The sequence below is a fragment of the Macrobrachium nipponense genome, chromosome 7 (assembly GCF_015104395.2).
Source record: "Macrobrachium nipponense isolate FS-2020 chromosome 7, ASM1510439v2, whole genome shotgun sequence".
In the NCBI taxonomy this organism is placed as follows: domain Eukaryota; kingdom Metazoa; phylum Arthropoda; class Malacostraca; order Decapoda; family Palaemonidae; genus Macrobrachium; species Macrobrachium nipponense.
The window spans coordinates 83,609,063-83,636,939 of record NC_061109.1 but is presented as its reverse complement, the minus strand read 5'-3'; the positions used below and the strand labels follow the sequence as shown (position 1 = coordinate 83,636,939).

General features: G+C 43.5%; 1 protein-coding gene across 1 annotated transcript in view; it reads right to left on the bottom strand.

Annotated features, from left to right (window-relative positions):
* The window catches only part of LOC135217159 (protein disulfide-isomerase A5-like), a 150,609-nt gene that overhangs the window by 18,392 nt on the left and 104,340 nt on the right, over positions 1-27,877 (bottom strand). The window contains exon 11 of the mRNA XM_064252879.1: positions 7,207-7,393. Coding sequence (XP_064108949.1) covers positions 7,207-7,393 — 187 coding nt within the window. The remainder of the gene's footprint in view (positions 1-7,206; positions 7,394-27,877) is intronic.

Sequence of the window (27,877 nt, the reverse complement as noted above, 5' to 3'; positions counted from 1 at the left end):
CTGGGTGGGCGCTCCGGAAACGTTCACAGTGGGCAAACTCGATCCAGTGTGTGCTTCCACACAGTTTAGTGAACGGTTACCCAGAATTCCGGATGCCATGGTAAAGGCAGAGTTTGAGGCAAAGTGTAGACTGAGTAGGTCGATCAACTCGGTTACTACTTCAGAGTTGACGGCCTCTGTCTACACTGAGGAACCTCTATTCCGGGTCCTAACAAAGTCGCTGTATGACTTTGTGGTTGCTAGGCGGAACTGCAGGAAGCATGTCCTTGCCAATGCTTCCATCAGACATGAGCCTAATAAGCTTATTAAGGCATCGATCTGGGGACCCAACCTCTTTCCTGATGACGTGGTTAACAGCGTCATCAGTGAGGTGGCTAGGGCTAACCAGAACCTTCGTGTCCGGTGGGGCCTTCCCTCCAAAAGGAAGTTTGAGACCTCCGGACCGCAAGCCAAGGGTAGGAAGAGGTCCAGGAAGTATCAAGCCTTCCAGACCTCTCAGACAGACGGTGGTGCAAGCAGTTCCCGTCTCCCAGCTTGGTCAACCTTCGACCTCTAAGGCACGACCACATAAACAATTTGTACTGCTACAGAGTCAGCCAACTCAAGTCCTCGAGTTCGGCTACTTTCGTGACGTCCCCGGCCTTCAACGGTTCGTTTGAAGCGCAAGGGGCGTTTCGAGGCTATAACAGGCACGCAAGGGGTAGCAGAGCAAGAGGAGCTTACTGGCACAGAGCTGGTTCCAGAGCTCTCTCCAGAGGCAGAGGTTTCAGAGGAGGCAGAGGAAGTAAGACCTCATCCAGTCAATGAGCCTCTCCAGGTAGGCGGGAGACTGTACCTCTTCAGGGACCATTGGACCTTCAGTACGTGGGCCCACAGTATCGTATCAAAAGGTCTGGGGTGGAGATGGATAAAAGGGCCTCCTCCACCAGTCAGCTTTCACCAAATTCCAACGACAGACCTTCTAGACTATGCCAAAGACCTTCTTCAAAAGAAGGTAATAAAGAAAGTCAGTCATCTGCAATTTCAAGGCAGTTTGTTCAGTGTACCAAACAAGGACTCGGACAAACGAAGAGTGATTCTGGACTTGTCCCGTCTCAACTCATACCTTCAATGCGACAAGTTCCGCATGCTAACCGTCTCGCAGGTGCGGACATTACTTCCCCATGGGGTCGTCACCACCTCTATCGATCTTACAGACGCTTACTATCACGTCCCGAGAGCAAGAAACTTCTCTCCCTACCTAGGCTTCAAACTAGGAAAACAGGCTTACTCATTCAGTCATGCCATTCGGGCTCAATATAGCGCCCAGAATATTCACCAAGCTAGGAGAGACAGTAGTGCAGGAACTAAGAGCTCAGGGGGTGATGCTAGCAGCTTACCTAGACGACTGGCTCATTTGGGCAACCAACGACAAGGAATGTCGCAGGGGAACAGCCAAAGTAATAAAATTTCAAGAGTATCTGGGATTCCAGATAAACAAGAAAAAGTCCCGTCTCATTCCGGCGTCCCGCTTTCAATGGTTGGGAATTCAATGGGACATAACCGCACACAAACTATCTCTTCCGCCGAACAAGTGCAGAGAGATAGCGAAAGCTACGAGACAATTCCTCAAGAACAGGCAGGCTTCTCGTCGTACCCAAGAAAGTGTCTTAGGTTCACTTCAGTTTGCTTCGATAACAGATGTTCCGTTGAAAGCCAGACTGAAGGACATCAATCAGGTATGGCGGAAAAGAGCCAACAGCAAGCTCAGAGACAAAATCTCCTTGATTCCGCCGATACTAAGGAAAAGACTTCGTCCATGGACGAGTCAAGAGTCTTTCCAAGTCAGTGCCGCTACAATTTCCCCCACCGTCTCTGGTAGTCCACACGGACGCCTCTCTGAGCGGATGGGGAGGCCATTCTCAGTACAAGAAGGTTCAAGGAACATGGTCGACAACATTCCGCCAGTTCCATATCAAAGTACTAGAAGCAATGGCCATTTTCCTGACCCTGCAACGAGTAGCTCCGGCTAGGAATATTCATATCAGACTAGTCTTGGACAGTGCAGTGATAGTTTAATGCATAAACATAGGAGGCTCCAAGTCGAACCACATAGGTAAATCAGGTGATGATAGCAATCTTTTCGTTGGCAATGAAACATCATTGGCACCTGTCAGCCACTCACCTGGCAGGAGTACGAAATGTCATTGCGGACTCACTGTCCAGAACAACTCCGCTGGAGTCGGATTGGTCCTTGGATGCAAAGTCATTCAATGGGATTTGCCTACAAATTCCGGATCCTTCAGGTAGACCTGTTCGCCACGGAGTCCAACCACAAACTTCCGTGTTGTGTGGCTCCCAATTTGGATCCTCTGGCTCACGCCACAGATGGATGTCCATAGACTGGAACAATTGGCAGAAGATTTACCTATTTCCGCCAATAAACCTCTTGATGAAAGTTCTACACAAACTCAGATCTTTCAAAGGACAGATAGCACTGGTAGCACCCAACTGGCCGAAGAGCAATTGGTTTCCTCTTCTACTAGAGTTGAAACTCCATCCCAGACGGATTCCCAACCCAAAGCTGACTCAGGTGGTACAAACTCGGACTGTGTCAGCTTCCTCAAGAATTCTGAATGCCCTAACTTTATGGACTTCATGAAGTTTGCGGCACAAAAGGATGCTAATATTGACCCCCTAAACACTCTGTTCGTGGAGTCAGACAAAAGAGAATTGACACTCCGGCAGTATGATTCGGCAGTGAGGAAGTTAGCCATCTTTCTAAAAGAATCAGATGTTCAGACGATGACTACGAATCTGACAATTTCATTTTTTAGAACTCTGTTCGAAAAAGGCCTAGCTGCTAGTATCATTACTATGACTAAATCTGGCTTGAGGAAGATATTTCAGTTTGGCTTTAATATTGATTTAACAGATTTGTACTTCTCGTCTATCCCTAGAGCATGTGCTCGCCTGAGACCGGTAGACCGTCCTCACACGGTCTCCTGGTTTTTAAATGACGTACTCAGGTTGGCTTCATGAATCATGCTCATATATAACCCTTCTCAGGAAAACATTATTTTTAATGAGTCTGGCCTCAGGTGCCAGAATATCCGAACTGTCGGCTCTCTCTAGAGAACCAAAACATATTGATTTCCTCCCGTCAGGAGAAGTTCTGCTCTCTTCAGATTGGAAATTCTTAGCAGAGTGAAGACCCACAGAACAGATGGTCTCCGTGGAAGATTGTCCCTCTTCCACAGGACCCATCATTATGTCCTATTATTACATTAAAATCTTATCTGGGCAGAACTTCTAAAAAGTCTTCAGGTCCTCTTTGAATTAGAGAGAATGGTGGAACCATTTCCTTGAAGGCCATCGGACAACAAATTCTTTATTTTATTAAACAAGCCAATCCGGATTCAGTTCCTCATGTCCATGATATCCGAGCATAGGCTACCTCAGTTAATTATTTTCATCATATGAACTTCGATGATCTTAAAAAATATACGGGTTGGAAATCTTTGACAGTATTTAAACGCCACTATCTAAAGTCTCTAGAGGCCCTTAAATATTCGGCAGTGGCTGCAGGGAACACTGTCTCCCCTGATACAGCCTAGTTATGTAATTGTAATTTGTATATTATTATCATTGTTTGTGCTATTAATTACCTTTTGGTACTCCCTCTCACCTACGTGCCTCGCTTGTAATCCCTTCCTTTTTGCCTTTTGTTCCGGACTGGATTGCTTTTCAACCCACTCCTGTACTTGTACATAGTTCATTAACCCTTAAACGCCGAAGCGGTAAAAAAAAAAATGTCTCCCGTGTGCCGGAGACGTTTCAGAGTGAGCGCGGAAGCGGAAAAAATTTTTTTTTCAAAAAATCACAGCGCGCTTAGTTTTCAAGATTAAGAGTTCATTTTTGGCTCCTTTTTTTGTCATTGCCTGAAGTTTAGTATGCAACCATCAGAAATGAAAAAAATTATCATTATCATACATAAATAATGCGATATATGATAGCGCAAAAACAAAATTTCATATATAATTGTATTTAAATCGCGCTGTGCGCAAAACAGTTAAAGGTAACAATTTACTTTTTTTTTTGTTGTAATGTACACTAAATTTCGATCATTTTGGTATATAACACATTGTAAAACGATAAAAGCAACACAGAGAAAATATTATCACAAAATAATGCATGAATTCGTAACGCGCGGACGTAAACAAATAATTTTTTCAAAAATTCACCATAAATCTAAATATTGTCCTAGAGACTTCCAATTTCTTTCAAAATGAAGACAAATGATTGAATATTACTATACTGTAAGAATATTAGCTTACAAATGCAGTTTTTGACCATATCTGACGAGTTAAATTTGACCGAATGTCGAATTTTTTTATATATATTTCTTTATATGCAATTATTTCGGAAATGAGAAAAGCAACAACTTTCAAATATTTTTCGTTTTATTCTACATGAAATTGCGCACATTTTCATATATAAAACTCTATGAAATGCCTAATATGAAATGGAGCAAATATTCTGAGAATGGGACTTACGCATTTCGGAGATTTGTGGCGGAGAATCCGCGCGCGGAGGGAAGGAAAGTTTTTTTTTTTTAAAATTCACCATAAATTTAAATATTGTGCTAGAGACTTTGAATTTGTTTCAAGATGAAGATAAATGACTGAATATTACTAGACTGTAAGAGTTTTATCTTACAATTGCGTTTTTCGACTATTTTGGTAGAGTCAAATTTGACCGAACGTGGTTTTTTTTCTATTTATCGTGATTTATATGCAAATATTTCAAAAATGAGAAAAGCTACAACCTTCAACTATTTTTTGTTGTATTATACATGAAATTGCGCACATTTTCATAATAAAACTTTATGTAACGGCTAATTTAAAATGGTGCAAACATTACCACAATTGCACGTATGATTTTTACCGCGCGGACGTAAAGAAAATGTTATTTTTTTCATAAATTCACCATAAATCGAAATATTGTGCTAGAGACTTCCAATTTGTTGCAAAATGAAGGTAAATGCTTGAATATTACTAGAATATAAGCGTTTTAGCTTACAATTGCGTTTTTCGACCATTTCGGTAAAGTCAAAGTTGACCGAAGGTTGAAAATTTGTCACTTATCATTTTTTATATGAAAATATTTCAAAATTGATAAAAGTTACAACTATGGGTTGTTTTTAGTTGTGTTGTGCATGAAATTGCGCACATTTTCATATATAAAACTTTATGTAACGGCTAATTTAAAATGGTGCAAACATTACCACAATCGCATGTCTGATTTTTTCGGAAGAGTTACCGCGAGGACGTAAGGAAAAAGTTTTTTCATAAATTCACCATAAATCGAAATATTGTGCTAGAGACTTCCAATTAGTTGCAAAATTAAGGTAAATGATTGAATATTACTAAAATATAAGAGTTTTAGCTTACAATTGCGTTTTTCAACCATTTCGGTAGAGTCAAAGTTGACCGAAGGTTGAAATTTTGGCACTTATCGTTATTTATATGAAAATATCTCAAAACTCATAAAAGCTACAATCATGAGTATTTTTTTGCTGTATTCTACATAAAAATGCGCACATTTTCATATATAATACTACATATAATGGCTAATTTAAAATGGTAAAAAAATTATGTCAAAGTGACGAAATAATTTCCGAGATGTGGCACAGATACTTTTTAGTGCGGCAAGAAAGAAATTCGTGCTTGCGCGCCTGCGTAACGATTGTAAACAAAACAACACCTTGATCCGTGAACTCCCAGCATCCCCCAAGGCGCGTGATTCAAGAGTTTTCGGCTGGTAGGCCTAAAAGTATTTTTCCGCGAATTTTTAAAAAAAAATTTGTATGTCGACGTAAAATACGTCCAGTCGGCACCCGAGAGACAAAAAATGTCGACGTAAAATACGTCCAGTCGGCGTTTAAGGGTTAATTTGTTTGTTTTTATGTTCATTACCTGTTGTATTTTTCCTGGTGAGGGTATGGATTTGGTCATATTAGATGTTAATTACCAATTGTATTTTGCTATCCTTACTTGGATTATTAAAACAATAATTATAAGGAATTTTTATTTTCCTTTCATATACAGTTTTTTGTTTACATTCTATTTTCCAAGCTTGTATGGCCAATTCTCTGTTACTATTTCACTGGGCGACACAGGTCGAGCCCAGAAAAGGGATTTTGACAAAGGAAAAATCTATTTCTGGGGGAAGACCTGTGTCGCCCAGTGAACCCATCCCTCTCTTTTTCATTTCCCCACCCTTTAGTTGGCCCAAGCTTGGGTGCGTAATTCAGGAATGGCGTTCTTGGCAGAGGCAGTAGTAGTTGCGAGCGGAAGGTAGCCGTTGTAACGGCACCTCTACAGAGGGGGATTTTGAGAGAGGAGAGATATTTGGTGAAGTATCTGTGATAGTGGCTTCCACTCGCCCCTGATGCTATACCGACACCCTTTGAGGGTGAGCAAGCCAGAGGTAGTAAGTAACTCTGGCATTCCATATGGCTTTTTTTCTCTGGTATATTTAGCTTTTATTTATACCTAGAAATGTGTGCTATAGGAACATTTCGCTGGGCGACACAGGTCTTCCCCCTGAAATAGATTTTTCCTTTGTCAAAATCCCTTTATAAAGTACACTATTCTAAAGGAAATTATACAGTTTAAAGTTATATAATTTTGAAATTAAAATATATGAGTAATAAAATGATAAAAAGCAATGTCAGAACGTATCCAAGTAGTGGGCTAAGTCAGAAACTAAGCTATTTGTATGTGGAATTACCTTGCACGCCTGTTCACCTAGCGGCTTCATTTTTTTTGGGATGTATTCTATATTCTGGGATTTTCTGTGGTTCGGCAGTGGCCTGGTCAAAAGGTTTCTGGATTTAAGAGGTTGGACTGTACAATTGGTTATGACAGAACCAGCCAAATACATAAGCATATACAGGCAGTCCCAGGTTGCTGGCAGAATCGGTTATTGGCGGAATCAGTTAATGGCAATCCAGGTGCTATAACATACCTAACAGTGGTACCATTAACCAGTTATCGGCGCCATAAATCTCTGAGTTTTGTTAATGGCAGTTTTTGCTAATAAGCACCCTACCAAGAACGGAATCCCTACCGATAACCAGGGACTACCTACATGTATAGTAGAAGACTATATTTGGGTACCTTATTTAAATTCTAACAAAAACAAATGAAAATGTTTACTTACATGGGGCATAAAACATAACAAGTGCCTCTCTATTGTTGATGAAGCTATCAAAAGTGGCTTCAGTGAGGTGGTGGATCAAATTTCCCCCTTGGACCGACGCCCATTCATCCATTGGTGATGGCGGCGGTGGTGGTGAGCCACTCAAGGGATTCTCAGGATCCTCCATAAACTTTACAAAATCTGTCTCCTGACAAAAAGTAAACAGCTCTATAGAATATAGTGTTAAAATTTATACAAAGAAAATTTTGACAAAACACATAATACCAAATCCATAATGATATCATTTAATAAGCCCAAGTACTCTTACAGCACTCTTCAAAATACACAACCCTTAAAAATCCAGCTTTTATTCAAATTTTGTTTTAAATTCTATGCAGTCATCACATGTATTGTTGATATGATATTTACTTTTATTTTAATAATTTTCAATAATTCTAAGACCATATGCTCTGCAGATGCTACAGTGTTTTACTCACTGTCATCAATTATTATTTTGATTACTATATTTATCTTGACATTGATGAATAATTGCAATTATCTTTTTAAGTTCCTAACATATGCACACTATACTGTAAAGGCCTGTGCCAACTGATGAAACTAGAAAGGCACCTGTACTGTTGTATTATGATAATAATACAACATGGTTGTATTATTATCATATTATGATAATAATGCAACATGGTGAATATCAACATGGATCTCAAGTTTTTACTATGTACCTGACCCAGTTTTCCCTTTAGATATATGATTATCACTTATTCAAAGTGTCTTTCAGGTACTTCCTGATTTAAATATGCTCATCCTAATAGTACTATTGTTGGTACTCTCAAATGTCTTCCTACCGAAAGACAATAGGTTTTAACTTTCTACTTCTCACATGCTATTTGTCCTGGAGCTATTTCATTGAAAAGATTGCTGTGTTGTTGCTATCACTATTACAGAGCCAAAATGACAATTATGCTTTAAATTCCCTCATATTTTCATTCTGCTCATTTCTACATTTAGTATTCTAGTACCATTATTCAACAATCTTACCTCAGTGAATGTGAAACTAGGTAATAAAGTAATTAACACAAATTATACTCAAAGTACCTAGCCCATAACACCTAACCTTGTAAAGGAAAAAGGCAATCATCACCATGATATTATTATTTTAGCTTTTACCTTGATGTTTTAGATGTGCAGGAGTTTGTTCCACTCTCCTATGTCCTGGGCAATTTCTGTCTAGACTTCCCTAAGGTCTGTGTCCTAATATTTTCTAGCCCTTGTCACTAGTCTTCCTCCTGCTGCTACCATTATCTACTGTTTTTCTGTCTGACTATTCTTCATCTCTTTTCATCATAGGTTCCAACAATATCAATCTTTGAGTACTTAATTTTCCAACTGCTGCGCATATCTCCACCACTTCTCTTATGTCATTCAATTTTATTACCCCTTTATGGCCATGAATCTTATCACTCTGAGATTCTGATGACTTCAAATAATATCATCCACAAAACTATTTTTTTGCAAATTTTAACTTTTTCTGAATTTTTTATTCTTATTTTACTTTCTATTTTTATCTTACTTTTTAACTTATTTTGAATAAACCTTTCTAATTCAAAACTACTCCACAACCAACATTATTCCGTGAAAAAAGAATTTCAGAAGTGATATAAGAAAAATGATATTGTTAAGATACAATAAAGATTGTTCATACTTACCTGGCAGATATATATATAGCTGTATTCTCTGAAGTCCGACAGAATTTCTAAAACTTACGACACACGTAGTGGGAGTTAGGGTGGTTAGTACCCATTCCGCCGCTGGGAGGCGGGTATCAGGAACCATTCCCATTTTCTATCAGATTTCTATCTCCACTGTCTCCTGAGGGGAGGTGGGTGGGTACTAAAAATATATATATCTGCCAGGTAAGTATGAACAAACTTTATAGTATCTAAACAATATCATTTTGTTCATGAAACTTACCTGTCAGATATATATATAGCTGAATCCCACCTTTGGCGGTGGGAGAGACAGAAAAAGGATTTTAGGAAACATATAAATGTATATGATTGACATCTTGGTTCCTTACCTGTTAGCATAGCTGACTTCGTGATTACTGTCACCCAGCCTGCTTCTGCTTCACTAGAGTTACCAACAAGGTAGTGACCTGTGTAGTTGGTGCGCTCTAGATGATCTGTCAACGGGGACGGGACCACAATGTGACTAGACCATGACCATACTTCTGAGGGCAACGAGGCAAAAACCACCACCTAAGTTAGCCTAACAACAAACTCCCATATACCAAAGGCTAAAGGAAGGGACGACTGTACTCGGCAGCCGACCCTACAACCATAAACATACAAATATTAAAAAACTCACCTACCCTTTTCTATGGGAAAGGATGAGTGCTACCTCCTGCCCCCAAAATAGTGTCTGCGGCGACGTATGGTCCGAGAGAGTAACAGCTTTCATAGGTCGTTCTCACCTCCCGTAGGTAGTGCGAGGCGAACACTGAGTTACTCCTCCAAAAAGTAGCACTTAAAATGTCTTTAAGAGCCATGTTTTTCTGAAAGGCTATTGAGGTCGAAATAGCCCTTACTTCGTGCGCATTAACTTTTAGTATCTTCAAGTCGCTGTCTTTGCAAGAAGCGTGCGCCTCTTTAATGGTGTTTCTTAAAAAGAATGCCAGTGCATTCTTGGACATGGGCATGTTTGGTCTCTTGACCGAACACCATAAGTTCTCCGCAGAACCTCGGCAATCCTTCGTTCTACGAATATACTCTCTAAGAGCCCTAACAGGACACAGGACTCTTTCTGGCTCTTGACCAATGATCTCTGCCATACCCTTGATCTCGAATGTTCTAGGCCACGGATTGGAAGGGTTTTCGTTTTTGGCCAGAAACGACATACTCAAAGAGCAGACTGCATTATGCCCTTTGAAACCGACGTGTTTGCTGATAGCCTGTATTTCGCTAACCTGTCGCCGGGTCCGGCCAGACAGTTAGGAATACAGTTTTCTTCGTCAAATCTCGTAGAGACGAAGAGGAAAGAGGTTCAAAGCGATTTGACATTAAATATTTGAGGACCACATCCAGGTTCCACGAAGGTAGCTTCGGTAGTGGTACCTTGGCGTCTCGAAAGATCTCAATAGATCATGGAGATCCTTGTTGTTAGCGAGGTCAAGACCTCTATGGCGAAAAACTACAGATAGGACGCTTCTGTAGCCTTTAATAGTTGACACTGCCAACTTCAGATCTTGTTTCAGATAAAGCAAGAAGTCGGCGATCTGGCTCACAGAGGTAGTGGTAGAGGAAACTCCTTTTCTCTTACACCAACTTCTAAGGCTGCCCACTTCGATTGGTAAACCGCGATTGATGATGGTCTCCTCGCGGTGGCGATAGCTTTAGCCACTGATTTCGAAAAACCTCTCGCTCTGGCCAACTTTTGGATAGTCTGAACGCAGTCAGACTCAGAGCGGAGAGGTTTTTGTGGTACCTCTCGAAGTGGGGCTGTTTGAGTAGATCTCTCCTTAACGAAGAGATCTCGGAAAATCCACTAGGTAGAACATCACCTCTGTGAACCAGATCGCTGCGGGCCAAAAGGGGGCGATTAAAGTCAACCTCGTCCCCTCCGAAGCTGCAAATTTTCTCATCACCTCCCCCAGGATCTTGAAGGGGGGAAAAGAAAAGCGTAGAGATCCAGGCCCGTCCAATCCCATAGAAGGGCGTCCTACTGCTACTGCTCCCGGATCGAGAACCGGGGAGCAATACAGAGGAAGTCTCGCCGTCCTTGATGTTGCAAAAGATGTCCACTAAGGGGCATCCCCAAAGACCCCACAGTTCCTGGCATACTTCTTGATTGAGAGTCCCACTCTGTCGGCAATAACTGTCCTTGTCGACTGAGGAGATCTGCCCGGACGTTCTCGACTCCGGCAATGAATCTTGTCAATATTGTGACTTCTCTCTCCTTTGTTCCCAAAGTAGGATCTCTTTCGCTAGAGTAAACAGGGAGCGAGAGTGTGTTCCTCCTTGTTTCTTCAAGTATGCCAGGGCTGTGGTGTTGTCCGAGTTGACTTGAACTACACGACGGGAGACTTTGTTCTGGAAGAACTGGAGCGCTAATTGAACCGCTGCCAGCTCTTTGAAGTTGATATGCCAGGTTACCTGTTCCCCTCTCCAGGTACCTGACACTTCCTCCCCCCTAGAGTTGCTCCCCACCCCGTGGATGACGCGTCGGAGAACAACACTAGGTCGGGGTTCTGAAGCTTGAGGGATATGCCCTCTGACAGCTTCCACGGATCGAGCCACCATCTTAGATGGTTCTTCACCTCTTCCGAGATGCTTAACTTCATGTCGAAGTTGTCCTTTTCTGTCCAGCTGTCCGACAGAAAGAACTGAAGAGGTCGGAGGTGTAGCCTCCCCAGGGAAACAAACTTCTCCTCCGACGAGGAAATGGTCCCCACCAGCCAGACTCATCCATTCCCTCACCGAGCATTAAATCCTTCCTAGAAAGGCCGACACTTTTTCTATGCCTTGTTGCTGACGTTCCTGGGCGGACGGAAAAAGCCCGAAAAGCCACTGAATCCATCTGAATCCCCAGATACACGATGGACTGTGTTGGGGTCATGATGTGGACTTTTCGAAGTTCACCAGAAGTCACAGGGACGCAGCTAAAGACAGAGTCGTTTGCAAGTCCTCAGGCACCGGGTCTGCGAGGAGGCTCGTATGAGCCAGTCGTCCAGATAGAGCGAGATTCTGATGTTGGAAAGATGGAGCCACCTCGCCACGTTCTTCATTAAGATGGTGAAGATAAAAGGGGCCGTACTCAGTCCGAAACAAAGAGCCCTGAATTGAAAGACCTTCCCTTTCAATACGAACCGAAGGTACTTCATCGATTGGGGATGTATCCGGGACGTGAAAGTAGGCGTCCTGGAGGTCGAGTGATACCATCCAATCTCCGGGTCTTAAGGCCCCCAGAACTGACTGAGGTGTCTCCATCTTGAACCTCTGCTTCTCTATAAAGAGGTTTAGACGACTTACATCCAAGACGGGCCGCCACCCTCCCGATTGTTTCGGTACAAGAAACAATCTGTTGTCAAAATCCTGGCGTTGCCAGGTCTAAAACCTGTTCCACTGCTCGTTTCTCGAGCATCTGCTCGGCAGGTCGAAAAAGTATCTTTCGCTTTGTTAGAGGATACGAAGGGGACAAGTCCCTGGGAGTGGAAGTCAACGGGGGCGGCTTTATGAAAGGGATCTTGTAACCCTTCTCTATGACGTCGAGAGACCAGGTGTCTGCCTCTCTTACTCTCCAGGCTTCTGCAAACAACTGCAGCCTGGCTCCTACCGGTGACTGAAGGCACGATCTCTCACTTCTTGCCCCTAGACTTGGAAGGGGCTCTACCTCTAGGAAGGCTTCTTCCTCGAGGAGACGATCTAGCGGAAGTCCCTCCACGAAAGGGCTTCTGCTTTCTCAAACTGGTTGGGTTCCTGACGACGTTGAAGGGCCAGCCGGACGTCTCGAAGACTGAGCCAACAGGTCTTGTGTGGCTTTCTCTTGCAGACTAACTGCCAGATCCTTCACCATAGCTTGGGGGAAGAGATGACTCGAGAAGGGAGCATACAAAGTTCTGTCCTCTGTGCGGGAGAGACAGACTTAGCCGCGAAGTTGCAATAAAGCGACCTTTTCTTAAGAACCCCTGCTGAAAAATGAGAGGCTAACTCTCTGAGCCATCCCTGACGGCCTTGTCCATGCATGACAATACACTGGACAGCTCCCCCAAGCTGATCGAGTCTGGCTTACGAGATTGGTTGTCTAAGGCTCCAAGACACCAGTCTAAGAAGTTGAATACCTCTAAGGACCTAAACAGTCCCTTCAAAAGATGGTCCAGTTCGAAGTCGTCCAAGATACTTTAGCTGAGGCTAAAAGGGCCCTTCCTTGAGGCATCAACCACGCTGGCGAAATCACCTTGAGCAGACGTAGGAACCTTCAATCCTAATTCCTCGCCTGTCTCATACCACATCCCTGCCTTACCGCTAAGTCTAGACGGAGGCAGGGCGAAAGTAGTCCTTCCTTTTGCTTTCCTAGACTCCATCCAGGCGTTAACCTTCCGGAAAGCTCTTCTAGTAGATAACGACGTCTTCATCTTCACGAAACCTGGAGACTTGCTTGTCTTCGACGACGAAAACTGAGAAGGAGGAGAAGGAGGAGCAGCAGGCTGAAAAGTATCGCCAAACGAATCACGAAGTAGTCGTGCCAAAACTTGATAATCTGACGAAGCAGACGTAGCAGGTTGTTCTTCATCAACATCCTCCGAAGAACCGCTAAGTTCTCCTTCTTCCCTACCCGAGTGCAAGTCCGAAGGAAGAGGCAGAAGTCCTTTAGCTCCAAGTCTCCTATCCGAACGATGAAGAGAAGACGAGGGTAACGGTGATTATATATTGTATAATTGTTATGGGTATAGATAAGTGTGATTATATATTGTATAATTGTTATGGGTATTTTATGCATTGTTGAAATATGGTGGGTGTCCTATATATAGACAACATGTGGTAGATTCTAGAAGGTGTCTGTTGATGTATTTAAGTTGTGTTGTGACGTCATAGGCTGTGACGTCATAGACAAGATGGCGGCGGCGTCGGCAGGATGTAAACAATAACACGGGGAGTAGAAAGCACGTGTTGGTGGTGTGTGGTTGGTAGGGGAGAGCTCTCTGTCTGGTAGGAGTTGTTTTTTGGGTCGTAAGTCTTGTGGTGCTGGTGTTTTAAGGTGATTTCTGGAGTGTACTGGAGTTGGAGAAAGCGTACAGGTGGGTAGATTATTCATTTTTATAGAGAAAGAAAGGAGTTAGGCTAGGCCAAAATTCAAACTGGTAGCAGAGCGTGGTTGATCAAAGATGCCTGGATCCGACAGTGAACAAAGGGAGACTACTAGATGGAGAGGGAATGTCCTAGGTTTAGCGGGATACAAGAAGAATACAAAGAATGGAAAGTTTCAAGCGAAGATTGGCTATTGTTGTATGGAGAAGATACAAAATACCCGGCGATAGAAATGAGAATGAGCTTAAAAGGAAAAGCCCGAGAGCTAGTGGAAGCAATTAGATAAAGATAAACTTACTGGTACAGAGGGTCCAAAGTTAATCCTAGAGAAACTAGATAAAGCCTATCTAAAAGACTCGGTAATGGAGAATTACGGTAGAATAAAAAGATACCTTCTAATAAGAAGAGATCTAGTGAAAATATGGCGGACTATTTAATTAGATACGAGAAGGCAGCATCTGAGTGTGAAAGAGCAATGGGGAAAGGCGGCGCTTGAAGGCGAAGTCAAGGGGTATCATGTAATAGAGCAAGCAAATCTCACGGAAAATCAAAAACAAATGGTATTATCGGCTTGTGGGCAAGAAAAGCTCGAGTTACGGAACAGTGTCGCAAACAATGAAAAGACTATTTGAGGGATTAGGGACTAAAGAGGAACGGGAATGGTGGGGTTCGTCAGAAGGCAATGCCAGTTCTGGGAGAGGGAGGGAAAACCAAAGATATCGGGGAAGATGGAACCGAGGAAGGGGTGGTAGAAATCCTATAAACAAAGAAGGGAAGGTAACAGTATGTGCAATATGCAGCTCAGAATGGCATTGGGCTAGGGATTGTCCTCAGAATTTTCATAATAGGAAGAAAACTGAAACAAGACTAGAAGAAAATAAGGTAAAAACAGAAAATGGACAGAAGAAGAAGAGGTTTATGTAGGAGAAGTTAATAAAATAGTGGAAGCATCATGGGAGGTGGTTGATGCAATTTTGGACACAGGGTGTAAAGCAACAGTTTGCGGGGAATTGTGACTAGCACGTATTGTCATGGATTTGAGTCAGGAAGAGTTGAGGAGAATGAGGGACACTAGGACAGAGTCTAATAAAGTGTTTAATTTTGGTGAGACATCTTATAAGTCCAGAGGAATAATAGAAATACCTGTGATACTAAAAAACAGAAAGTTTTATTTGAAGACGGAAATTCTGCAAGGTGATATACCCTGGCTGATAGGTAAGCAAACCATGAGTAAAATGGGTATGACCCTAAATTTGAAAGAAAATTGTGTCATAGTAGAAGTATTAGGGGAATGAAAGTAGAGTTAAGAGAAGACGAACAGGGTCATTTAAGAGTGCCTATAAGGAGGAGGAAGGTAGAAGAATTATTACTGGAGGGTTGGAAGGGTGGGGACGAATCCGAGGGAAATTAAGAACCAAATGAAGAAATTACATTTACAGTTTGGTCATGGAAGTGGAGATAAAAATATGGAATAGCTAACAGAGGAAGCACAATGGAGTAATGGGTTAATCGAAAAAGAAAAGAGGAAATAAGAAAGTTACTAACGGAACTGATTAAAATTGTGAGGTTTGTAAAAAATACAAAAGAAACCCCGCCAAACCGGTAGTAGGCTTTTCTTGGAGTAAAACGTTCAATGAAGTCCGTAGCGATGGATGTGGGAGAGATAGAAGAGAGAAAGTTCTTGGTAATAGTGGATATGGCAACGAGATATTGTCAGGCCTGTTGGATAAAAGATAAGAAACCAGAAACTATAATAAAGATACTTTTTGAGTGCTGGTTTGCTATATTTGGAGCACCCTCCAAAATATTGTCAGATAATGGGGGAGAATTTGTTTCAAAATGAAAAAGTAAGGAGGATGGCAGAAAAATGGAAAATAATATTAAAGTATTAGCCACAGCATCAGAATCTCCGTGGAGCAACGGATTATGTGAAAAGACCGTAGGCATGATCAAGGGAAGTGTAAGGAAGATGATGGAGGAAGAGGAAGTAGATTGGTCCCTAGCTTTGAAATGGGTAGTGAGTGCTAGGAACTGTTTAATGAATAATGGAGGTTTCTCTCCCAACCAATTAGTATTTGGAAAAAAACCCTTCAATGCCTAACCTAATAGGAGAAGAAAGTTCTAGTCCTGCAAGCAGAGAAAAAGGGATGGAAGAGGGTATGGTAAGGGACACACTGAATGCAATGCACAAGGCCAAGAGAAGCATTTATAAAAAATGAGTCCTGTAATAAAATAAGAATAGCGCTAAACAAAAAAAACATCAGAGAACATAAATTTGAAGAAGCAGTGGTAGGAGATGAGGTATTCTATAAGAGGGAAAATGAAAATGAATGGAGAGGACCTGCTCAGGTAGTGGGAGTATCGGGGAAAACAATAATAGTCAAACATGGGGATTCTTTAAGAGAAGTAGCTAGGATACATGTGACAAGGATTCAACGACGATCACCAGATACAGAAGAGATATCGGCTAGAATAGATAAATCCCATGGGGTGAAAGGTAGGTCAGATGGCCCAAATGAAGGGAAAGTAGATTGGCTGGAAGGAGAGGAGATAATGGGTGAGAGAAGGAATGCAGACACAGAATAGACTATAGAAAGAGAGGTGATAGAGGAAACAGTGGAAGATAACGGGCAAAGTGGGTCAATAGAAAGCGAGTTAATGGAAGAGATACCAAAATTCAAAAGGGAAATAGAGTTAGGGCTATAAACAATGATACAGGACAAGTAGAAGAATGGACTATTTTAGGTCTTGCAGGAAAAAGATCAAGCCAAGCATGGGCTGATTCGTACAATATACGAGACTCACAGTCAGGTGACAAAGGGTGGGTTAACTTGAGGGATTATAGTCAGGTGAAAAATTTGAAGATGAAGAGGAGGTGTTTGCTGGGATTTGAAAATAGAAGCATAATGGAGTCTAAAGAAAAAGAACTTCTAAGTTGGAGAGTAACCAGGTATATGAGGAGGTAAATGATGTTGGACAAAAAGCTATATCTACAAGATGGATAGTAACTGAAAAGATAAAAGGGGGGAAAGGATATGTAAAGCAAGATTGGTAGCTAGAGGTTTGAAGAAGAAATGGCTGAGTGGGAAAAGGATGCTCCCACATGCAATGCTTGAAATTTTAAAATTCTGTCTAACCATAATAAAGGGTGAAAAATTGGAATTGTTATACATTGGATGTCAAAACTGCATATTTACAAGGTGACGAGATACAAAGAGAAGTGTACTTGAAGCCACCAAGGGAAGATGGTTGGAGGGGATTATGGAAGTTGACAGAAAACAGTCTATGGGCTCAAGGATGCAGCAAAAGCATGGTATTGTAAAGTGGTGAAAGTAGTGAAGGAGCTTCAAGGTGAGAAGTAGACTAGAACCTAATATATTCTTTTACTTTGGAAAAAGAACGAATAAAAGATTGGAAGGCATTTTTGTGTACACACGTAGATGATTTTTGCTACGGAGGAACTGAAGGATTCTTAAAGGAAACGATTGGGAGATTGAAAGGGAAATGCAAGTAGGAGAACAAGAGAGTAAAAGGTTCAAGTATATAGTAGTAAGTAATGAGCAGAAGGAGAATAGATTTTCCCTTAATCAGTGGCAGTATATAAATTCCATAAGAGAACCAGAGGCTAGAAGATATACGGGTAATAGAGTGCTAGAACAAAAAAGAGTTAACAGAGTAAGATCAGTGGTAGGGACAGCTGAATTGGGTATCACTACCACGATGCCAGAAATATCATATGATATTAGCGAATTAAGTAAAGCATTTAAAGAAGGAACAACTCAGGATATGAAGAAACTTATTAAAATTGTGAGAAAAACTAAGAGCATGATGGGGCGAAGTTACAATAAGTGAGATGGAAGAAGAAAGGGTTTATTGGAAGCCTATGCAGACGCTTCATTTGGAAACATAGAAGATGGCCATACTCAACTGGGTTATATTATTTCTTTGACAGATGGGAAAGAGAGAAATCCCATATGGTGGAAGTCTAGGAAATCCAGGAGAGTGGCAAAATCCACCGTTGAGGCTGAGCCCTGAGTGTTGGGGAAGCGGTAGAAGATGATATATTTCAAGCATTTGTGGGCGGAAGAGGTAGTAGGAGGGAGAAAATTTAGAAGCCTTGGTTAACACTGATAGTAAAACACTAATGACCGCCATCAAATCGAGCACTGGTGTAAGTAGCAGAGATTAAAAATAGATATTGCTGCAATAAGGGAAACCATTGAATCCGGGGAAATAAAGGAGGTGAGATGGATAAAAGGAAAGGAGCAAGTGGCTGATGTATTAACTAAAGCAGGAGTTCAGGGAATGTATTAGAAATTATGTAGAGGGTAAAGAGTTGGAGGACGAAGGAAATTAAGAGGGGAAATACTAGGTTAGGAAACAGTCGGAGGGGAGGGAGAAAGAGATAAGTGTGATTATATATTGTATAATTGTTATGGGTATAGATAAGTGTATTATATATGTATGTTATGGGATTTTATCATTGTTGAATATGGTGGGTGTCCTATATATAGACAACATGTGGTAGATTCTAGAAGGTGTCTGTTGATGTATTTAAGTTGTGTTGTGACGTCATAGGCTGTGACGTCATAGACAAGATGGCGGGCGGCGTCGGCAGGATTGTAAAACAATAACACGGGGAGTAGAAAGCACGTGTTGGTGGTGTGTGGTTGGTAGGGGAGAGCTCTCTGTCCTGGTAGGAGTTGTTTTTTTGGGTCGTAAGTCTTGTGGTGCTGGTGTTTTAAGGTGATTTCTGGAGTGTACTGGAGTTGGAGAAAGCGTACAGGTGGGTAGATTATTCATTTTTATAGAGAAAGAAAGGAGTTAGGCTAGGCCAAAATTCAAAAACGGATCCTTAACAGTCACAGGATCAGGAATCACCTTTAGAGGCGAACGTGCCAAAGTCTCGGGAACAACATCGAGTGACAGCGAACTTCCACATTCGCGTCCACAGAGGTCTTACTAGAACGTCTATGAGCGTCCATCTGAGCGTCCAACGTAGCGCTTCTCTCGAGCGTCCAAATCAGCGTCCCGACCGAGGCGTCCAACGGAGCGTCCATCAAAGAGACTCTTCTAACGTCCCGCGAAGCGTCCTTACGAACGTCCCGCGAAGAAACTTGATCAACTGCCCGACTAGCGTATCGTTGAGCGTCAACACTGTCATGTCGAAGAGGGGCCGAACGCATAGAAGTCCGTCCGACAGCTACAAAAAATCGTCGTCAGCAGAAGCGTCGAAGTCGGAACGCCGAGCGTCCTCTCTACGGGAAGAGAGAGGTAGCAGAGAGAACTCTCTCTAACCTGGCGTCTAACGTTCACCTCTAGACGAACCCTGGGGAGCAAAACGACGTCTAGAGGGCAAAAAATCAGAAGACGGGACGAGCGAAAAAGCCGTAGGAGAAGACTGCTTAGTTCTCTTGATAGGCAGTCTATCGTCTTTCCTTCGACGAGGTACCGTCTCCTTCTGCTTCAGTAAAGCGTCCAGTTGCCGTTGCATCGCAATGATGATATCCGTCTGAGATGTCTCCTTACGCGGAGACGAGCTGCGCTTGTGAGAAGGAGAGGGGCGAGGGGAGCGCTTCTTCCTTTCATCCCAGGAACAGCCTTGGCTCTAGAGCGACTGGGGCGCTCGCGGGCGTCATCGTCGGATGACGTCCTAGACTTCTTCTGGGGCGGAAAAGCTACGCTTTCCGGAGAAGAATGCCACTCAGACAAAAAGCATGACGTGAAGCGTCAAGCTCTTGAAGAGTCCTCTTCAAAGGTCGCGAATCCGAACGAGATTCCCACCCCGTTGCGCGGGGAGGACGCGTCGGAAGACGAGAAACAATCCTTCAGGATACGTGCTCGAGCACGCTCCTTAGCAGCCTGGGAAGCGTCCACAGGAACTGCTGAAGGGACGCCAGATCGGTGGGGGTTCCCCGTAACCCTCCTTCGGCCTTCGACATGCCCTCTCCCTGAGTCCTGGGAGTCCGGCAGAGGTCCCAGCCTAGAGGCGCTATAGGGCCGATCTGACGCCCCCTCCACTTCACTAGGGGCACTATCACTGCACTTATTTTGCCTGTTTTCAAGGGCAAGCACTTTAGATTCAAGCGTCTTCAATGAATCCAGAATAAGCGAAAGGGCATTACCCTCCGCAGACACCACTTGAGGGCCGAAGGCAACACTACGGGGTTAGGAGACACAAAATCTAAAGGAGGGTTAGAAGGGGATACATTAATACCCTGTCTGCTACCCGACTTACTCCTGGAGGAAGACCTCCTAATCCTATCACGTTCTAACTTATTTACGTAGGATTCATACGTCTTCCATTGTCAAATCCATCCAAGCTTTCACACTCATTACAGCGCAAATCATATTTACACTCTTGCCCCCTACACCCTTTACACAAGTGTGAGGATCAACCAAGGCTTTAGGAAGCCTAACCTTGCATTCCACTTTCGAACACACCCTGGCGCTAGCCGAACTACATCCAGACATATTTAAGGAAAAAATCTAAGCCAAATTCAAAAAACAGTCCAAATCACGTATGCCAAGCTATCGATCCAATCAAAAAACCAAAAAGTCAAGAGGATACTCAAGCAATGAAAAGTTTTCCAAAATCCTGAGGCGGAGGTGTGTAAACAGATGTTTACGACACCGGCGACAGAAGAAATCTGATAGAAAATGGGAATGGTTCCTGATACCCGCCTCCCAGCGGCGGGAATGGGTACTAACCACCCTAACTCCCACTACGTGTGTCGTAAGTTTTAGAAATTCTGTCGGACTTCAGAGAATACAGCTATATATATATCTGACAGGTAAGTTTCATGAACAAAATACTTTGTTCATTAGTGGTCAGTGTCATTTGCCACTAATGAGGTTTGAAACAACTACTGGGGAAGTTCAGTGAGTTAACATTCATTAGCTACACTTTTTATAAATTGCCTCCATTTTCTTTGTAAATGCTAATATTTCTATAAATTTCAATCCAGACATCATACTTGACTGACTTTTAAAACTACGGAAACCAAACCTGGAGATTCCATGAAAACCAATATATTTCACATTTATGTAAAGCAAAGGTCATAATATGTCAAAACCATAAAAAAATTACATTAGCTTTTCCCTAATGAGGTTAAATGTGAAAATAAAATTCTCTATCATCTCCTATCCTGTGCTTTTCCTGCATGAAGTCCCACTATACCTAGGTCCACTAGCCTTTTTCCCAATGATTTCTTGTCTCCCTACAGGTCTTAATCCTGCAACTTCCATACCTACTGCACTTCTGACCAAATGTTCATCGTTCATTCTCTCTCTCTCTCTCTCTCTCTCTCTCTCTCTCTCTCTCTCTCTCTTCTCTCTCTCTCTCTCGTCTCTCTCTCTCTCTCTCTCTCTCTCTCTCTCTCTCTCTCTCTCTCTCTCTCTCTTTTTTTAAGTCTCTTGATATGTACTCTTTAAACCAATGTCCTCTTTGGCAATCTTCCCATCGTACTCCAGCCATGAATCTTAACATTCTATGGTCACACCTTTCCGAGATCACCATTTTCCTTTCCAGTGCCTATCTATAGCTGCATGGAGTGGCAGTCTCATAAATTTTTCAATATTCCTTTGTATTTACATTCCATGCAATCATATTATCTACATTTAACAAAACTTATTTGTTTCTTCAATATCAAAGGTTTGTTTAAAATAAAGATAAAACGATGCTATTACAATGAAACATATTTTAATACAAACAAAACTATTATAAACAGCCTTATTTTGTGTGGAACACTCCCACACACACACACCAACTCAATAAATTTGAAGGCACCAGAACCGCCAAACACACAGCAGTTGCAAAGTACTATGAAGCAGTGGAGTACAAGGGGCATTTGAGTTCATGGTAGTATGAGATCACAGTGAAACAGAAGAAAATAAAGGTGCAGCCAGAGAGGCAAGGCAAATGTGTAATTAGCAGCATGAGAAGGGACTTATCTACATAGAGAAGTTGAAACAGAAGAGGCTAAAGTCACAGAAGCCAGAGATTCAAGTGCAAATATCAAGGCAGTTGAAGGTACTGACTTTGGCCATCAGACTGCAGGAAGAACCCATGGAGCAGCAAATTATTAGGTCACAATCAACTTCACGGAGGTGCAAACTGTAAAATGCAGAGGTACTAGCCTTAACTCACAAATGAAATGTTCACCTAGAGAGTACAGTACACCCCCCCCCGATTCACGGGGGATGGGTACCCAACTCCCGCCGCAATTTTTACCATATTGTGTTTGGGACTAAATAAAGATTTTTATGACATAAATAATGTGGTAATGTATCAATTATGCTCATTCCAGGTTGGGTACCAGACTGAGTGAAACAGGTGTATGCTCTCTCTCTCTCTCTCTCTCTCTCTCTCTCTCTCTCTCGTCGGTCTCTCTCTCTCGGGTCTCTCTCTTCTCTCTCTCTTTCCTCTCCCTCATCCTTCTCTCTCTCTCTGTAATGTAAGATGTATTTGAAATTATATTACTGTAAAGTGCTTTTGGATGATAGAGCATATTGTACAATAATTATTTTTAGTATTTTATTTCCCTGTAAAAGCAGACTGGAAAATACAATTAAAATAATTAGTGAATACTTTAAATATTGAACAATATGCTCCATCATCCAAAAACACTTTATACAGTAATTTCATTTCAAATACATCTTTCACTACCCATAAAGAGAGAATGTCAAATTGAATTTACACCTATTATGCTCAGTCTGAGGCCCAACCTGGAATGAGCTTAATTGATATACTGTACATCATAATGAGTACGCTGCAAATCATTTTTATCAGCAAAATTGGTATTTAGTCAAAAGCACAATATGAAAAAATACAGTAATTAGTGAATAAATACTGTTGCTCTAAAAAAATATGATATTGTAATGATACAATTAAGTTTGTTCATACTTACCTGGCAGATATATATATAGCTGTATTTTCCGAAGTCCGACAGAAATTAAAAAACTTACGACACACGTAGCGGGAGTCAGGTGTTAGTACCCATTCCCGCCGCTGGGAGGCGGGTATCAGGAATCATTCCCATTTTCTATTCATAATTTTTATTTCCACTGTCTCCTGAGGGGAGGTGGGTGGGTACTTAATTATATATATCTGCCAGGTAAGTATGAACAAACTTAATTGTATCATTACAATATCATTTTGTTCATGAAACTTACCTGTCAGATATATATATAGCTGAATCCCACCTTTGGTGGTGGGAGTAGACAGAATAGAAGATTTTAGGAAACATATATATGCAGATAAATGATATCTTGATTCCTTACCTGTTAGCATAGCTGACTTCGTGGTTACTGCCGCGTAAGTCTGCTTGTGCTATTAGAGTTGCCAGCGAGGTAGAGACCTATATAGCTGGTGCACTCAAGATGATCTGTCAACGGTAGGGCGTGACCACGATGTGACTAGACCATTGACCATACAATGAGGGCAACGAAGTAAAAAACCACCTGGCCTAGTCTACCAAAGGTATACCACTAAACTAGACTAAAGAAGGGAGATCCGCCTCGGGCGGTCAACCCCACAACCAAAAAACACACACGATTAAAAGCTCACCTAACCACTAAAGGAAAGGATGAGTGCTACCTCCTGCCCCCAAAACAGTGTCTGCAGCGACGTATGGTCCAAGCGACGAGCAATGTTCGTATGTCGCTTTCACCTCCCGCCAGGTGTAGTGTGAAGCGAACACCGAGTTGCTCCGCCAATATTGGTGGCACTCAAAATGTCACTGAGTTGCCATATTCCTGTGAAAGGCTATCGAGGTCGAAATAGCCCTCACCTCGTGGGCATTCACTTTTAACAGCTTCATGTCACTATCACTACATGTGGAATGAGCTTCCTTAATGGTGTCTCTCAAGAAGAAAGAAAGCGCGTTCTTTGACATGGGAAGATCGGGCTTCTTAACCGAGCACCACAAGTTGCCCGAAGGTCCTCTACAGTCCTTCGTTCTGTCTAGATAGAATTTGAGAGCCCTGACAGGGCACAGGACTCTCTCTGGCTCATTACCCACGATCTCTGTCAAACCCTTGATTTCAAATGTCTTGGGCAGGGTTGGACGGGTTTGTTTCGTTCTTGCTAAGCAACATAGGGCTTAAAGAACAAACAGCATCAGAAGTTCTTAACCCAACATGCTTGCTTATAGCCTGGATCTCACTAACTCTCTTCGCCGTCGCCAGAGCAGTTAGAAAAGTGTCTTCCTTGTAAGGTTTCTAAGCGAAGCTAAGTTGAGCGGTTCAAAAATACTGGACGTCAAAAACTTTAGAACAATGTCTAAGTTCCAAGAAGGGACTCTTGGTTGAGGTACCTTCGAAGTCTCGAAAGACTTAAGAAGATCATGAAGGTCTCTGTTGTTGGCTAAGTCCAGTCCTCTATGCCTAAAGACTACAGAAAGCACACTTCTGTAGCCTTTTATCGTAGGCACCGCTAAGCGAACTTCATTTCTCAAGTAGAGAAGGAAGTCTGCGATTGGCTGGCTCACAGGGTAGAGGTGGAGGAAATGTCTTTCTTCCTGCACCAGCTCCGGAAAACAGCCCACTTGGATTGGTATACGGCAATAGAAGAAGGTCTTCTTGCCGTTGCGATTGCTTTCGCCACAGGTCTTGAAAAACCCCTCGCTCTGGCCAACTTCTGGATAGTCTGAACGCAGTCAGACTCAGAGCGGGGATTTTTGTTTTTTGTGATACCTCTCGAAGTGGGGCTGTTTGAGTAGATCTATCCTTGGAGGCAGAGTCCTCGGAAAGTCTACAAGAAAGGACATGACCTCTGTGAACCAGTCGGTCGCTGGCCAGAAGGGGGCGATGAGAGTTCCATCCATCGTTCCCTCTTGATGCGCGAATTTTCTTATTCACTTCCCCTAGGACCTTGAACGGGGGAAAGGCATATAAGTCTAGTCCCGTCCAGTCCCAAAGAAGGGCGTCTACTGCTACTGCTCCTGGGTCTAGAACTTGGGTGACAGTACGAGCGGGAGTCTCGTTGTCCTGGAAGTTGCGAAGATGTCTACGAGGAGGACATCCCCATAACTTCCACAACCTCTGGCATATTTCCTGATGAAGAGTCCACTCCGTCGGCAGAAGTTGACCTTGTCGACTGAGCAGATCTGCACGGACGTTTTCTACCCCTGATATGAATCTCGTCAGTATAGAGACGTCGTGTGCCTTCGCCCATAACAGGATCTCCTTTTGCAAGGAAGAACAGGGATCGAGAGTGGGTTCCTCCCTGTTTCTTGAGATATGCCAGGGCTGTGGTGTTGTCCGAGTTGATCTGCACCACATTGCCGGAGACTTCGTTCTGAAAGAACTGGAGCGCCAGATGAACTGCTGCCAGCTCCTTGAGGTTTATGTGCCAGGACACCTGTTCCCCTCTCCAGGTGCCTGACACTTCCTCCCCCCCCAGTGTTGCTCCCCACCCCGAATGGAAGACGCCGTCGGAAAACAACACTAGGTCGGGGTTCTGAAGCTTGAGGGAAAGACCCTCTGCGAGCTTCAAAGGGTCGGTCCACCATCTTAGTGTTCCTTTACCTCTTCTGATAACACCAGAATCGAATCCAAAGTGTTTTGGTGCTTCCAATTGTCGGCAAGGAAGAATAGAAGAGGTCTGAGGTGCAACCTCCCTAAGGAAACAAACTTCTCCAGTGAGGAAATGGTCCCCAGCAGACTCATCCATTCCCTCACCGAGCATGAATCCTTCCCCAGAAAGGTTGACACTTTGCTTAGGCAATCTAGTTGTCGCCCCTGGGACGGAAAAGCCCGAAAAGCCACTGAGTCCATCTGAATCCCCAGATAGACTAAAGACTGAGAAGGGGTCAGATGTGACTTTTCGAGGTTCACCAGAAGCCCCAGGGACTTCGTTAACGTCAACGTCGTGTGAAGGTCCTCCAGACACCGGTCTTTCGAGGAGGCTCGTACGAGCCAGTCGTCCAGGTAGAGAGAGATCCTGACATTGGAAAGATGAAGCCACCTCGCAATGTTCTTCATCAGTAGGGTGAATACCATGGGAGCAGTGCTGAGTCCAAAGCAGAGAGCCCTGAATTGGAACACTTTTTCCTTTCAGGACAAACCGCAGGTATTTCCTGGACTGGGGGTGGATGGGGACGTGGGGGAAATACGCGTCCTGGAGATCTAGTGAAGCCATCCAATCCCCCGGTCTCAAGGCTCCCATCACTGACTGAGGTGTCTCCATCTTGAACCTCTGTTTGATGACAAAGAGGTTCAGGTTGCTGACATCGAGTACCGGCCGCCATTCCCCCGACTGCTTTGGCACCAGGAACAGTCTGTTGTAAAATCCGGGGGAATTCAAGTCGGAGACTTGTTTCTACGGCATGTTTCACGATCATCTGATCTAACAGATCGTAAAGCACTTGTTGCTTTTCTCTCCCCGATAGGAGGACATGTCCCTGGGTGTCGAAGACAGCGGGGGTTGGTTTCAGGAACGGGATCCGGTAACCCTTCTTTAAGATGTCCAAGGACCATTTGTCCGCACCTCTCTCTTCCCAGGCTTGCGCAAAAAGCTGAAGCCTGGCTCCAACCGGTGACTGAAGGACTTCTGCTTCACTTCTTGTTCTTGGCCAGCGCAGTGGCTCTGCCTCTGGAAGTGCCTCTTCCTCGAGGGGCTGGTCTCGAGAAAGAACTACCTCGAAAGGGCTTCGATTTCTTGAGAATCAAAACTCCCGAGGACGAAGGAACCGCAGGTCTCCTTGAAGATTGTGCGAGGAGATCTTGCGTGGCCTTCTCCTGTAGGTGGTCGCAATGTCTTTTACCATAGCCTGGGGGAAGAGATGATCCGAAAAAGGAGCGAAGAGCAAATCTGCTTTCTGTGACGGAGAAACAGATTTAGCTGTAAAATTGCAAAACAGGGATCTCTTCTTCAAGAGCCCTGTGCAAAAGTGAGCTGTAAGCTCCTCCGAACCATCTCTGACGGCCTTGTCCATACACGACATTACGCTGGACAGCTCCCCCAGACTAATCGAGTCGGAACTCCTAGACTTGGCATCCAGAACTCCCAAACACCAATCAAGAAAGTTGAAGACCTCTAACGTCCGAAAGAGGCCTTTAAGGTGGTAGTCCATTTCCGTAGTCGACCAGGAAACTTTCGAAGAGGACAGGTGAGACCTCCTCGAGGCATCCACAATGCTGGCGAAGTCTCCTTGAGCTGACGAGGGAAGTCTAATACCTACGTCTTCTCCCGTCTCATACCAAATGCCAGCCTTCCCACTAAGTCTCGAAGGTGGCAGGGCAAAAGAAGTCTTTCCCTGAGACTTCCTTTTCTCCATCCAGTCATGGACCTTACGAAGAGCCCTCTTAGTTGAAAGGGACTTCTTCATTCTGACGAATGCCGAGACCTTGTTGATCTTGGAAGAAGAAAGTTGTGAAGGAGGAGAGCGAGGAGCTTCCGGGTGAAACGTCTCTCCAAACTCTGATTGAAGAAGGCGGGTCAAAACCTGGTAGTCGGAAGAGACTGCCGCCAAAGGTTTCCCATCATCCACTTCAACCGAAGCGTCGCTAACCTCTGCTTCCGACACAGGTGAAGTTGGAGGCAAATAGGCTGGACCAAGACTATCTGGTCTAAGTCTCCACGAGGCGCGTTGCTGTGAAGTGGAAGGCAAAGCTGACTCATTGATAGAAACTCCGGTCGTATCTCTAAGACCCGAAGTAACTTGCAAAGTCTCATCACAAACAGGTGGGAGGCGACGAAACTCCACATCTTCGTCCACCCGAGCGTCCGCTGGCGCACACCTGGCGTCCACTGGCGCACACCTGGCGTCCACTGGCGCATACCTGGCGTCCACTGGCGCACGCCTGGCTGCAACTAGCGCGGGATTGGCGTCCAATCGCGCGCTGCTGGCGTCCGCTGGCGCACGCTT